Source organism: Synchytrium microbalum (genome assembly GCF_006535985.1).
Source record: "Synchytrium microbalum strain JEL517 chromosome Unknown SmJEL517_scf0001, whole genome shotgun sequence".
Classification (NCBI taxonomy): Eukaryota; Fungi; Chytridiomycota; class Chytridiomycetes; order Synchytriales; family Synchytriaceae; genus Synchytrium; species Synchytrium microbalum.
In genome coordinates, this window is record NW_022158350.1 from 184,293 (window position 1) to 198,989 (window position 14,697).

Genomic DNA, 14,697 nt, shown 5'->3' on the forward strand with positions numbered 1-14,697 from the left:
AAAGCATTCTACCACCAACCAGGACTATGCAATACGACGAACAATCATTCTCAGAGCCAGAACGCTTCAAGCCAGAGAGATTCATGGAAGGTGGAGAGTTGGGCGTTGATGAGTCGAATTACACCGACTTTTACGTTCCATTCTCGGCTGGTACGTACTTGCATACTACACAGTTGAAGAACGTCACTAACTCGGCTCTGCAAACAGGATCTCGAAACTGTATCGGAAAGAACTTTGCTTTGATGGAGATGCGACTTCTCGTTGCCAACTTCCTGCGCAAGTTTGATATCACGGACGCCGATCCCAATCAGGATATGTCGTTGGGGAGCTTCATCACGTTGCAATTGCAGACTGCGAAGTATGATGTTTTGATTCGCAGCCGACAGTAACTCGTAACTCTAGTTATAGAATTTTGAGAATTTGAATTGTATTATGACATTTATGGCTTTATGAAGCGTTATGCGCTATAAACTTGATATATTGGTTTGATTCAACCTGACGTTAGCTGTTTGTCTTTCTCATTCTGCCCGATGTTTCAAACACAGAGTAGGCTTTTTGAACGATGGACACTTCTGACGCAGAACAAGAGACAGCGCCAGGTGCTGTGCCAGGCAGTCAGGATGCCAACAATGGAGCTCCCGAACAACAAGATGCAGCGTCAGATGCAATGTCAAAAGAACAAGTCATCCCTTTGATTATCAACCAGTTGCAGTCTTATGGATTGAGTTCGTTAGCACAGGTTATCGCTGAAGGTAAATTCCATCTATTATTTGATTATTTCGTACTCGGGACATGTTGGTTTGTGGTGTTGATGGCTTGACATGTTGAAATTTGGATGTCTTGCTATTATTGAGCATCTTGCAACCAAGTGGCAGTTTCTCTTGCCAACTCTTTCGAACTGAATTTTATTTATCTCTTAATAGCCACGAATACTGCCTTCTCATTCGCCCCATCCGACAGACTCTCCCAACTCTGCTCGCTCGCAGTCCGTACAGAAGACCGATCGTCCCACGACGCAATGGTTGAAGACGAAGACGACGACCCGCCCGCCGTAGGTGGTCTCGTAATGGACCAGTCGGAAGAAAACCCCTCAACAACCACGGACGCCAACGGCGATCCTTCGTCATCCACAAAACAGCAGCCCAAAACAGCTCCATCATACATGTCTTGGTACTCGACGCCCCACAAAGCAGCCGTCCTGTCTGCGGCATTCAGTGTAGATGGGAAATACATCGCTACAGGTGGTGCTGATTGTACAGTCAAGGTGCTGGATGTTGCGAAAGCGAGGAGGGTGCATACTTCGCAGAATGATAAGCCGATTGTGGGGGATGAGAGTTCGCCTGTGAGTCGAAGTGTGACGGATCATACGGGGAATGTTACAGATGTTGCGTTTCATCCGAATAATCTTGGTATGTTTTAAGTGGGACGAAAAAATGCATACCTGTGACGCGTACCTGATCTGCAATGAACACCTTCTCTGAGTCCTTCCATCTTTCTTTAGTACTCGCATCATGCTCAGATGATAAGCACATCAAGATGTATGATATGCAGAAAGTGCACATGAAGAGGTCGTTTCGATATCTCCAGGTGTGAAACCCTATCAAACCACTGCAAAACGACAAAAAATGTCGCTAGAACGAAGCATTCGCACTTGCAACTCAACGTGACAACTCCACTCACGCCTCCTCCTTAACATAGGACTCTCATGCAGTAAACTCAATAAGCTTCCATGCCTCAGGCGACTTTCTATTAGTAGCAACTACCCACGAGTATCCTCGCGTCTACGACATCTCCACCTTCCAGTGTTACCGACCATCATCACAATCAGATGCTCATGCCAGTGGAATCAATTGTGCTAGATATGCACCTCAAGGATCCATGTTTGGTAGGACGCACAGCAATGTCTGCATTGGCTTGTCCTCTATAGGGGTTTTTTGGAATTTGAAATTCACTCGTTTCCAATCCTCAAATAACAGCAACATGTGGTGGCGACGGATCCATCAAATTGTACGACGCAATCAATGGAAAATGTGTGAATACTCTTGAACGTGCACATGGAGGTGCTTCAGTCTCGAGTATCGTCTTTTCGAAATCTGGACGGTATCTATTGTCGTCTGGTCAGGATTCTATTGGAAGGCTGTGGGATGTTACGATGGGGAGACCTGTTTGCACATATGAGGGTGCTAGTCAAAAGGTAAGAGAATATCATGAGAAAAAAAATTGCGATTCGTATAGTTGAATGCACTTTTGACAGCTGACATTCATGATATCCTGTAGAATCACAGCATCAACATCACATTCAACTACAATGAGGATATTGTGCTGAGTTCAGATGAGTCTGCATTAACAGTTAACATCTGGGATGCACGAACAGGTATCCTCGTTGATCTTCGACGGTTTTTTTTGTTGCGTTTTCAATCTAAGCTCACTCTTCTTTTGCAGGAACTGCTTTAAAGCAACTTGTTGCAGGACATACAGACGTGATTCCACGTATTTCAACAAGTCCAGTTGACCCTTGTTTTGTCAGTTGCAGGTAGTCTTGAAGCCTTTGCTCTTACCACTTTGATTCTTGTTTTTTACACTATTTTTCTATTAGCCATGATGGACGAATACGTTTCTGGGATATTACAGAGTCACACCCAATCGTGTAAACTAGATACTAAGGTTACATTTTTCGCACAAGATACAAATACACAACTATGATACACATCAACTCTGAGAAACAAGTGTTTGCATTGGTTAGTATCCATCAGGATTACAACTGAGCTAATTAGCGCATGCCATCGCTGACGGTAAGTTGTGTGCTCGAATCGAGATAATCGTATCTTGATTTCGAGTGTCGTTTATGTTGGTTGTGAGTTTATGCCTGTCTTAAATCTTGTTGGGTATGACTTGCCAGCAGCTACCATCCACGTTGCCTAGATTACGCTTTTTTTTCGTTTGACGATGGTGACTAGTCTTGTTGTTATTTTCTCTCGATACAGGCTCTCCCAGCCCTGATAATTTAGATGTCAAATTGAAAGCTGTGTCTTACTAGACGCCATGGTCGAAAACGGACACGTCATCTACCACCAAACAACATCCGAAAACAAATTCATCAACCATTTCTTGGAACCCAACCTCTTGCCAAGGACCAGTGGTGTCCGCCGCTTTCAGTGCACATGGGGGCATACAATGCTGCATTGCTGGTGCTGATTGTATGTCCGAGGTATTGAATATTGCTAGCGACAAGGGTGCGTTTTTCGAAAGACGGGGGCTCACCTGTCAATACGAGTGTTACGGATGTTACGTTTCGTCCTAACAATCTTGGCTTGTAAGTGTGGTGGACTTTGTGGAAGGGGCTGGCAAAAAAAACAGACGTAGCAATGTCTGCATTGACACTCTTATTTCTCAGACTGCACAAAACCACATCGATATGTTTGATGTGCCGAAAGTGAACATGAAATGATTGCTTCCATATCTCGGTACGAGATTCCAAACCCACAAACACTACCAGACATGACGACAGTAGATTTGCCCTTGCAACTCGTCAACTGCGATAACAACTGTCAATCCATTTCCTGCGGATTCTCCTGCAGTCAAATCAATGAGCTTTCACGCCTCTGATGAGCCACCTTTTATTGGCAGCAACACGACACGAGTATCCTCCATATACTGCACATCGACCTTCCAATGGTTTCGACCGTCATCACAATTTGACGCTCTTGCAAGTGGAATCAAGTGTGCTTTGTTTGGTAGGTTGAAAGAAAGCAAACTCGGATCCATATTCCAATACAGCGGTGGCTTTTTCTCTGGCTGCTTTGAAAACTCAAACCGTGTCTTCAATTGCTTATTTATAATCAAAATGCTGTGACGGACGATTGATCTATCAAAATTTACGACGCAATCAACGGAAACTGTATGGATACCTTTGAACGTGTACATGGCCGTAATCCTCTTCAGTTGTTGACCTTCACGGACTGATTACTCAATCCCATTCATTCGTTGGCCTTCCATTTTTAAGAGAAGAAATTATCTGGAAGCATCCAGTGGCGCTATGGGTAAAGGTTCACAGGAATTGCGTATGATGATTGTAGGAAAGTTGGTACATCGAACTTGCAGAGGTGCAATGGTTCTCAGTTTCTCGTGATTCGAATGATCTAGATCCAAGTGGTTATTGATGGTAGACATATTACATAGTGTTTGTCTGAAATGGTTTAGTCTTATGTACACATTTGGTTGATGTCTGGCATTATTTTAACATCCATTATGACATGGGACACGGTAGAACTCTAGAAGCGTAAATATATTAGCATCATACATAGTCTTCAGCAAATATGGGTTTCGTTAACGCTATGTTCCTCTAATTCAAACAGCTGGTTTGGCCTTTTGGATTTTGACACCATACCGATCATGTTCTAGCCATCGTCCATCATCGGCGACTGTCTTATTATTCATAATGCGAACCATGCGCTCTTTTTGTAGCTGCTTTCTATGGATTGAGCGAGATATTTGAACTTGTCCACAACTCCACATCAAGAACTAGAGCAATTCAAGAGTTTTTGAACGTGATTTAAAAATTTTGCCATGATTATGACAGTAAAGTTTGAATATTTGTCTTCTTGAATCACGTCGTTTTTGACACTTTTCATACCTGTAATGTGTGCTTGGAGGAGAGCGGAATTTGAAAATACACTAGCGCCTTCACTGAAATTCCTGACATCCAAGTGGGGAGGGAAAGACGTACTGCTGGGGAAGATTTCTCAGTAGGTGAGACCTTGTTGGGTTGTGCGCTGCCTGAAACAGAGGAGACGTATATGGACAGGTGCCATATGGTGGTCCTGGACGGGAAGGCAAGCTAGTTGAACCAGACAACGTCTTCAGTATATGTCAAACGTTTCTGCTGTCAAGTCTCTGGAACGGTGGTGCTAGTTATATGCTGGTGTCGGAGATTCAGGAATACCCGTGGTTCCCTCGCTTCCTCCATGGACAACAATATGACTTTTGGTCATATTAGCTTCCAAGAAGAAGAGACTCTCTGCCAGTGGAGTTGGGGTGAATAGAGAGGGAGATGAGTGCCAATTGGGTCACATGCGGACGTCTAACGTAGCCTTGAAGCACCATGACTGTAGCATCAAGCTCCACAGGTGATAATGGGCCTACCCTGGTGTGAAAAACACAGAGGATCACAAGTGGTTGCAATTGGTGATTGGATTGTACTTAATTATCAATAATGGACTTGCCATCGCTTGTACACTATTCTATGTTCCTGGCCGATGTTGACGGCAAGTGGAGAAATCACGCTTTTCGGCATAGCATGACAGAAGGTGCCACTAGACAAAATATAAGGAAGAAAATCGATTGACTGGGTCTGTAGCTGGCCGATCTCTGTTTTGTTCTGCCCTCGAAATCGCTATTAAGTCCAAGACGCTTACCTTCATCATCTGAAGAGAATCCGACTTTTACCAAGGCAGCGGTACGAAAAGTGGTCTACCACGACTATTTGCAGATTTATGTCGATCGTAGAAATGAACATCCTGATCCAAATCCTCACTGGTTGCCATTACATATGTCTCGAAAAATGACGACCAAACGCCAAACATTTCAGAGACCATTCAAGCAAAAAGAACATAAAACAAGTTGTCTACACGGGACCTGTAGTCCCCAATCAAACATATTTTCAGGATTTTACACTGCTAAACACAGTACAACGACTATGCCTCAAGAACTATGGGAGCAAAGCAGTAAAGTAAGTAAGGTAAACGATTGAAGACATCAAGCTTGTCTTCTCTGATGGATGAGCGAATAATCATGTAAACTAACTATGAGTGATAATGTTCTTTGCTACAAGATACAAGCTATAATACATACATCCTTCTCTCTTACTTCATCATTTCTTTGATTTCCCCCTCTTCTTCCCACTACTACTAGGAGTACTCTGCTCAATAACAAGCTGCCCACCCGTAATCTCATCCTTAATCCCGGACTGCTCCACCTTCTGCTGCGTTTCGAGATAAAACATGATATCTCTCAACTGCTCCTGCAAATCATTCACCTGTTTATCCCTCTCCAGCAACAATTTATCTCTCGTCTCAATCTGTGCCCGCCACGAGGCTTGATTATCACGTAATCCTATGTTCAATTGTCGTTCTTCAGCGAGTGATTTCTCCATTGCATTCATGCGTTCGAGTAGTCGTTCCATCTTTCGATCATAGATTTTGTTTTGTAAAAGTAGGGTGGGCAGTTCATCGTTTTTAAGTGTGTCACGTTCTAATTGTATGGATTCACGTATTTGGCGTTCGGTCGATAGGGTGTTTACAAGTTCTTGTATACGGGATTCAGAGTCGGTACGTACAGCGGTTAATTGAGCTTCATACCATATACGTTGTGATTCTAATTGAGTGGCTAGCAAATACCCATATTCGACTCCAAGAGCATCAATGCCTTTGTCACCACTTATAGCATTATCATTGTTACTATAATTGTTGTACGCATGGTTGTTTCCGTTATGGATGTTGTTGTTATTATTATTGTAGTAGTCGATTTCTGCTTGAGGTGACGTCAATATCTGCGTATTACCACGACTTCTAGCATCTGGTGGTGGCAACTCGACCAATTTACCATCCGCCCTATTCTGAATCAACCGATGCACATATCCATCACCAGCATAATCCCATACTCGTTGTGTTTCTAGCTCTAGAGCATACAAGTGCTGTGTACTTGTGAAATGCTCTCGAGCATGTGCACGACGGTACCGTCCACACCCAATATGGCCACATATAAGACAAATCCATAAATCTTCAGTGGCGCCACATTGAGCACATTCGTTCTGCTCTTCGTCTTCGGATGGGAGTAGGCCTGGACCTTTTGGTTGCTGAGAGTATCTACATACTGGACCTACATGTAAATGCCAGTTAGAGACCAGGTCTGCTCAATTGAGAAACAAGACAAGCCCCCACGCTGTGACTTACACGACGAGTCGCCCCATTTTGCAAGGCAGGAGCAATGGAAGGTGTGATGGCATATTATAGTTAATAAACCTGTTGCGGCGGAATCCATACGTTCTAGACATACTGGACATGTGGGTAATTCGACTAGTGTTGGTGGGTGATGATATTGTTGTTGGGCGACAGTTGTGTTGGTGGTGTTGGTTGTAGAGGATGCTGTTGGAGTTATACTACGATCGTTATTACTGCTACTAGACTTTGTAGTATCATCTACCGACATAGTTGCTGTGATGACTGGTGCTGCTTTATCTGGCGAAGCACTCGTAGAAGCCGTAACTGTAGCTGCACCGCTATTACCATTACTGAACGAAGATGCTAGTGCTTCTGGTACAGGCGGAAATGCATACGGCGGTATCGACTGACTCTTAAACTCGACACTCTTGACAAAAACAACATGAGCAACCTCCGATTCGAGAGAATTGAATTGCTTGCCATCAAACAGCCCTCTAAACCTCTCAGCAGATCTCACATCTCTAAATTTAGCCAACACCATGTATCGATTCGGTAACGAGTCTCGCACAATACGTAAATGAGATATGGATTTACGGGCTGGTCCCACAAACGACAATAGATCTTGTGTTGTCATGTATGAGGGTACTGCTAGTATACATAATATAGTTCCAGATCCTTTAGCTTGCTCGGCAGCGTCCTCGTCGTCTGATATAACAGCAGGAGATACCACATCTTCGATTTCCTTACGATCTCGATATAGATGCACGATACCAGCATTCAGTTTCGTTTTGCCTGTTTTGAAGGGCACGAATATACCAGACGTAGGTATTATAGGTGCATTGGTCCGTTTCCGTGTCTTGTTTCCACCACCTCCTGTACTTTGAAAAAGCGCATCATCACGTTGTGCAGCTACCAGTTCTGCCATCATGGAAGGCTCATCACTAGTATTCTTATTACTGTTCGGCGTTATCACATCCCCTGCTGACGATGACGAAGCCTTGGTAGGAGTAACATTCGTGTTTGACGACATGCTTCCAGATCGTGAGTTTCGAGTAGTTGACGATGACCCTGCGATCTCTGCGTACGTTGATGAAGGCACGTCATCCATTCTAGAATCCTGCGTTCCTTCGTCTTCTTCTAGCTCAGGCTCTGGTTCAAGTGCTAGATCAATCCACTCGACAGACAATCGTCCTAATCGGTAATCTTGACTGGCGGATGACGATGTAGCTGATTTAGCCTTCTTCTTTTGACTATTACTACTAGTGACACTGTTGCTACTATTATTGTTCGTTGCCTTGGTAGTCTCCTGTTGCTTGTATGAAGTATGTAATTCGCCAAAGATATCTGACGGCAATGCTTCTGGTGATTTGATCGAGGTGGAATCAAGTATAGGGATGCTCGTGGGTGCAAATACTTCAATCTAACCGTGTTAAGATGGATTGTTAATACGTTTAACTGTCGGGAATATGCCAGAACCAGAAATTGGTTTGGACGAAAGCTTTGCGCAATGAGGAGCAGTACTCCTAGAAGAGCCCGATTCGATTGATGTGTACTTACCACGATCGAGTATACATACATTCGGGAAGTTTTGGTCTCTCCCTTCCACTCAACCTCTCGCTTTTTCGAAAAAGGGTGATGACGAAGCTGAACGAAAGCAAAGTTCAAACCAACAGAAACGCGAACGCGTTCTTTACTACGAAGATAAATAAATAATGATTCTATTTGATACAAATGTTCATTTGCACGTGAAGTTGTGATGGTCGCTCGCAGGCGTCAGGTCAACCACAGCAGAATGGGCAGATTTTCACTAACTCCGTTCAGCAGTAACGAAATCAGACATCTTTCTCTCATAGACACCATCCAACATCCGTTCCTGTGTTGGCCGCCAGGTCATTTCAGACTCATCTGACGACGAAGAAGGAGTCCTCAAAAGCCCACCACGGTTCGCAACACCGAAAGAATTCATCGGTGGCAGCACTTGATTATCAGACTGATATTGTTGGTGCCGTCTCTCTTCATTTAACATCTCAGACCGTTGCGAATAGGATGACAACCTGTCAATAAACCGCTGATCAAGCGGATGACGAGGTGAATCCAATACCGGAGGTGGAAGCACAATTGCAAGTCTCCTCTGCGTTTCGAGTTCACCTCCTGGCTCATGTCTTCCTGTAGGTATGGAAACAACCGTTACATCAAATATCGAGTCTATAGGTCCCGCCGTGTGCGATGGCTGTGGTCGTGGTGGATACTGGTATGGAGTGGTGCGAGCGTGGTACATGTTGTTTGGGCGGATAGATCCGGTGTATTCGTTCTGGAGCCATGCTGGTCCTGGTTGATCGTAATAGGAATGTTCACTGATAGCTTTCGTTGGTTCTGAAGCTTGCCATGTTCTCGCTTCGTTAACAGCAGCACTAGATCTAGCATACCGAGACTCATTCTGTGGTGGAGTATCATACGACTTGAATTCCGGATAGTATTCAGGAGCAATAACTACATCTCTTAATGCTGGATCTTCACTAGGCGATATGAGGGCTTTCGCAGCAACGTCTTCTCGAGTAAAGTACGAAACCAGATGCATCTTGACCTTGTCTGCAGTTACAACCGACATGCCACGTTTGATGAGACCTCCTTCCTTGATTGAAAATGATGTGGCTGCTGATGCTCGTGATGATTTAGAGTCGAGGTTGCCTTGGGCGGTGAGTTCTTGGTAGATGAGGAAACATCCACTGATACGTGATGGGGTCCTAAAGCAAAAAAAAGCCCAATCGTATTAGTGATCAGACCATTTGAACCGACTGGTGAGAACCAACACATAAGATAAACACAAGGAATAATTACCATTGTCGTCCATCAGTCCATCTCTTAATCCCAGACTCTTCTTCATTCCAAACAAAAACTGCACCAGATCGAATACAGGCTCCACTTTGTCGATCCTATATTCCAGAAGGAGTGAGTCACGTTCAAGCACTATTCAAGAACAGTTCCAGCTTGCAAAACAATATCAAAGTCAATCAATGACTCACAGGCACAAGCCTCAACCTCCCAACTCTACACCCCTCCAGCAACAACAACGCATCTCTCGCAGTGTGTATATACCCGTGATACGTCTCAACTTCGTCTCTGCTCCCACCATACTCCTGAACAATACCACCAGCAGCACCTTCAACAACATCAGACGGTGATACAGTTGGTGTAGGATACGTGTTTCGAGGTAATTCGTCATAATGTACGGATTTCATAGAGACTTGAGGTCGGTTTCGGGGAATGGAACGTTGTCGGTAGACTGGGACTGATACTATAGGTTGTGACATTTTTGTTGTGTTGTTTTAGTAGTTGATCTCAGAAAAGATCGGTAAAGTGCACGTGATGATATCAAATGTTCAAGTGTAGATTAAACCGAAAACGTCTTAATGATTCGAAGCGTCCTATTAAAGCGTAAACGGTGTCAGCGACTCATTTCAATTTGCTGCGATACGCAAACCCAATGTCCACTTCATACTTCTAAAAACCAGTGTTGTGCGAGACCGCGTACCTTATCAAAAATTAAGGAATCCTCGTATTAAAGCTATTTGCTCAGATCTGTATCCTCTGGTTGACTTGTGTCTTGCTTGGACTCTTGACCAAACACAATCAGATTGCAAACCGCTGTTGATGATGATGAAAAGCGAGAGACCAACACATGCGTCCCTTGGCTTTTCATGCTTAGAAACCTTTCGCTTTTGAAATATCCGATGACGCTCTTTCCTTCAACCTCACTTTAGAAGTATGAATTAAATATGCGCAGTGTGTGGTTGATGAATCTTGAAGCACGAACTTCACATAGATAAAAGCTTTGTGAACGTGAACTTACGTCACTCGCATTTTCGCATTCATGATCTTTACTTGAGACAACGTTCATGTTTGACAGCCATTATCAAATTCGTCTCCGCGGCAATGTTTTGTGTATTGTTACTTTACTCAACGAGTACATGACCACTATGTAACGTCTCTCCTGACGTAGAATAGAATGTAGGCGGCTTTAGACTATTAAGACATATAGGTCAGAAACAAGTTAGTCCAAAGCTACAAACTTTGCCAACCATCCATCAGGATTTCTTTGCCAATTCTCTCCTCTCATACCTTGACAGCATTAGCATCAACCCTTCCAACTCGAGCATCATCAAAGTTATACCACTCCTTTCGATAGCCATTACGGACAATGCCGGTATAATGTCCACCATTCAATCCACCGAAATGGTTAGACACAGCATACAAGTTATATACAGGCTGACCCCCATCTCGAGTTGTTGGAGTATTTGTTGGTACATATTTGGTCAAATCCAGGTTCCTGAAAGAGTTTCAAAGAAAATTAGTCAACTCCTTTTTTCGTTCAAAAAAAATCCGAGCACCACAACTTACTGCAAAGGAAAATCAACTACAGTCTCAATCTTATTACGGAAGGGGCCTTGGAAGTAGAATCGTTTCAAGTGTATCAGTAATATGACGGGCAGCCTTTGTATAGTCAATTTCTTGGTAGCTTTTCGAGGCACACGACATTGTGGGCACATCCAGGCGTCAGATTTATCTAGTATCTCTTCTTCATGGAATTTGGATAGGCAATCATCGAGTGATATGCTTGCTCCTTTCTTTTTGGCTGCTGGTATGGGCAATGACAAGTACATTGTAGAATCAAAAGTCGTTGAGGTCTAAATGCAATTCAATTAGACAATACTGAAGCGCAAAAAAGGAGGTACAATAATTTCAGTAGGTACCTTATGACAAGTCATACACTCTAACTTTGATTTCAGTTGCCCTTGAAATAAATCCACAATATAGCTCTTATTCAATAACTGATATCGATTCCAGCTCCTAATTGAAGCCTCCTAAAGAACAAAAATTGTGTCAACAACCAGAATCGACAAAGAAAACGACATCCATATACATCATCTGGATATCGTTCATCTTCCTCTCCGGTAGTCATGGCAGGTGGTGGTCCTCGACCTCTAGCATCATTCAAATCCTCATGTAACGCATCCAACAAGAATGCCAAAAACTCTTGCGCATCCTGTTGCTCATTACCACGAAACTGAGGTGCACAAGTTCCAACAGTAGCTTTAAACTTTGTTGGAGTAATCACCGTCTCATCTTGCGACCACATGTCCTTGATAAGTGCGGCAAAGGCATCTGCCACTTGTCCTTTGGTACCTAGAATGTTTTCTCGATTCAGGTGCCTTCTGTATTTACCATTGTTGAAGAAGGTTGCTAGTGGTAGTGTCCCACTCAAACACTGCAGGATACAGCTCATGAAACATGTATTGCCTAGATTTTTCAGACCTGCTGATGCTAGTGTTGATGATGAATCCCACTGAATGATTTCAGCTGGTATTTGTGGTGCATAGTATCGTGAAGCGAGCGGACCAGCCGTTGATGCAGCAGATCCTGCTGGCAGTGATGATCGTGGCGGGAAGACATATGGAGGTTCATACGAGGGAGATGTAAGTGGCAGGTTTGCATACTCGTTATATGCAGCTTCTGTTGGTTTATAGGGTAATGGTGGTGCTTCCATCTGCATCGGAGAACCTGGCAGTTGGTTTCGTCCGGTATTATTACTATTATTACTACTACTGCTTGACGGTAAAACTGGATAATTATATGAGGATGACGCTTCTCGGTATCTTGATGGATCATATTGAGGTTGTTGGTTTTCCTTGTCAAGTCCCAGTGATGAATGTCTACTAGGTGGGACACTTGACGACATGAATGTAAGTGGAGAATCAAAAGGATGGGTTCGAGCTGGACTTCGTGGCGGTATAACAGGTTCCGATTCTCGTGCAGACGTTGTTCGTATAGGTATCGGAGCTCGAGATATCTATAATCGTGTTCAAGTTTTAGTTTGTATTCAAGGACGGCGAGGAGAAAAAACTCCCGAGAATCATCCAAACACGAATAACGCAAACGCTTACATATTCATAAGGATCCCTAACAATACCCGACACATCTTCCACCTCAGAATTCCTCCTTGGATTTCTGGCTGGCCTCTGTGGTGCAGGCTCGAGTGCAGCAAACAACTTTGAATTAGGATCCAACTCATCACTACCACCCCATCCAGGACCAACTTCAATCCATTGCTCTTTATTCCCATTCTTTTCTTCTAGTGTCTTGACCCAACCTTGAAATCCCCCGAGTAGGATCTTGGGAGGAAATCGAGGTATTCGTTCAGTTTCAAATGAATAAATAGAGTTGTGTACTATTTGTAGAGGCCCAGACTCGGTCAGGGATGATGACTTGGAATCCATATATACAATTAGGTCGAATTGGTCTTTTTGTAAGAATAATTGTTTCGGAATTAAGGTGTTGTACATTCCCGGTAACAGTTCTAGACACTTTTCGATTGCCTCTGAGACCATTCTAAGAGATTGAAAGAGGTCAGAGATACATCATCCCAGACCACCATGTGATCGCTTTTTTCGCTACACATACCCTGGAGTAAGCCAAAGCGGATTAATATTAATAACACCCCCACACAACCTGCCATCAGCCCTCCTCTTCTTATTCCATCTAACATGTCCCTCCAAGAATTCACTCTGTGGTCTGACATCCAACACCAGCACAGTAGCGGACTCATCAGCTCCAGCTTGCACCAGGAACTGTGCCAGCTGATTTGGCGTCATTGACTCCATTTTACTCATATCTGGCGGTCCTCCAATCCAACTATCCCTCAGCAACGGACCGGACGGAGGCGGTGATGCTGAATTGCCCAGTTCGTAAAGTGATGGCACGTCATCAATCATCGTTTTCGTTGATGCACGTCGAGTGGGGACTGGGACTTGAGGTGTGAATGTCGGTGGTAGTGATGATGACTGTGATTGCGATGGTGCTTCTGGTTGCGTTGACTTCCATTCTAGATATCGGCGGGTGATTTCCAGCTTTATCTCTTCACATAATGGGAATATCACCGTGACAGACTAGGGAGGATAAAATGTGTAAGCGTAATTGTCTCTGTGTGGTCGTTCAAGAGTACATGCCTTTTTGACCTTGAGGTATTCAGCATTGGACTTTTGAAATCCTGGCAGTTTAGGTATCAGTTCCAGTATGATGCTAGATGGTTCAAAAACGACGAGTAAGCATTGACAGATCCATAAAAACTATAGCTTTGAGTAGTTCTTACACCAAGCCTCTAGTGAATCTAATATAGGCTTCCTCGATATCTCCATTCAGTCTGGCAATGTTTCCCTATTGCGTTAGGGTCAACGTAGTAAACAAAGGAGGTAGATAGCGTATCAAGCAGTACAATCTGATCCCTTCCTCTTTGCCAAATCAGCGCAAATGCACATCTGCTTCCAAAAACAACAAGTAGCCACATGAAGTGTAATCAACTGACATCTTCCAATGCAACGACGGCAATAAAACGACGGGATACCCAGTTTCATATCTCCACAATTCCAGCAATAAACTATTATGAACGTACCTCTTCAAATAATCGTTCTACTGAGCGACACCAAGTTAGATAATGATGAGGAGTCTTGTCATATTTGACTGTCGTTAGCGACTGAAGCTCATCGAGGGACCTAGGACGACCTGGATTACTCGACGACCGCTCGCTGCCTCCTCCTGGCATCTCCAACTGTTGCTTGTTATGTGATTGCCAAGTGCTTGCGAATTATGTTTGTAATTGTTTTGGGGTGCATGTGCTAGCCAGACCCGAAAAGTGAGCGTTGTATCACGGCATACTGCTCTTTGGGCGACATTGTACCGGGCTTATTACTGTCGCTACGTATCC

The 14,697-nt window shown here is 43.8% G+C and overlaps 3 protein-coding genes across 3 annotated transcripts; 1 reads left to right on the top strand and 2 right to left on the bottom strand.

Moving 5' to 3' along the window:
* Positions 1 to 562: 562 nt before the first annotated feature.
* On the top strand, positions 563 to 2,651 carry SmJEL517_g00048 (uncharacterized protein; the record flags this gene model as incomplete). The annotated part of the gene is made up of 8 exons (XM_031165978.1): positions 563 to 752; positions 924 to 1,409; positions 1,502 to 1,587; positions 1,699 to 1,885; positions 1,977 to 2,194; positions 2,278 to 2,374; positions 2,443 to 2,533; positions 2,597 to 2,651. The coding sequence occupies 8 exons, from the start codon at positions 563 to 565 to the stop codon at positions 2,649 to 2,651; spliced, it is 1,410 nt and encodes a 469-aa protein (XP_031027758.1).
* Positions 2,652 to 5,869: 3,218 nt separating this feature from the next.
* SmJEL517_g00049 (uncharacterized protein) lies at positions 5,870 to 10,249 on the bottom strand (the record flags this gene model as incomplete). Its single annotated transcript, XM_031165979.1, has 7 exons — positions 5,870 to 6,876; positions 6,951 to 8,358; positions 8,496 to 8,555; positions 8,622 to 8,656; positions 8,751 to 9,682; positions 9,777 to 9,871; positions 9,962 to 10,249. The coding sequence occupies 7 exons, from the start codon at positions 10,247 to 10,249 to the stop codon at positions 5,870 to 5,872; spliced, it is 3,825 nt and encodes a 1,274-aa protein (XP_031027757.1).
* Positions 10,250 to 10,891: 642 nt separating this feature from the next.
* SmJEL517_g00050 (uncharacterized protein) lies at positions 10,892 to 14,535 on the bottom strand (the record flags this gene model as incomplete). The annotated part of the gene is made up of 10 exons (XM_031165980.1): positions 10,892 to 10,954; positions 11,058 to 11,265; positions 11,337 to 11,623; positions 11,690 to 11,800; positions 11,860 to 12,786; positions 12,881 to 13,325; positions 13,398 to 13,882; positions 13,952 to 14,015; positions 14,086 to 14,150; positions 14,386 to 14,535. The coding sequence occupies 10 exons, from the start codon at positions 14,533 to 14,535 to the stop codon at positions 10,892 to 10,894; spliced, it is 2,805 nt and encodes a 934-aa protein (XP_031027976.1).
* Positions 14,536 to 14,697: the final 162 nt, after the last annotated feature.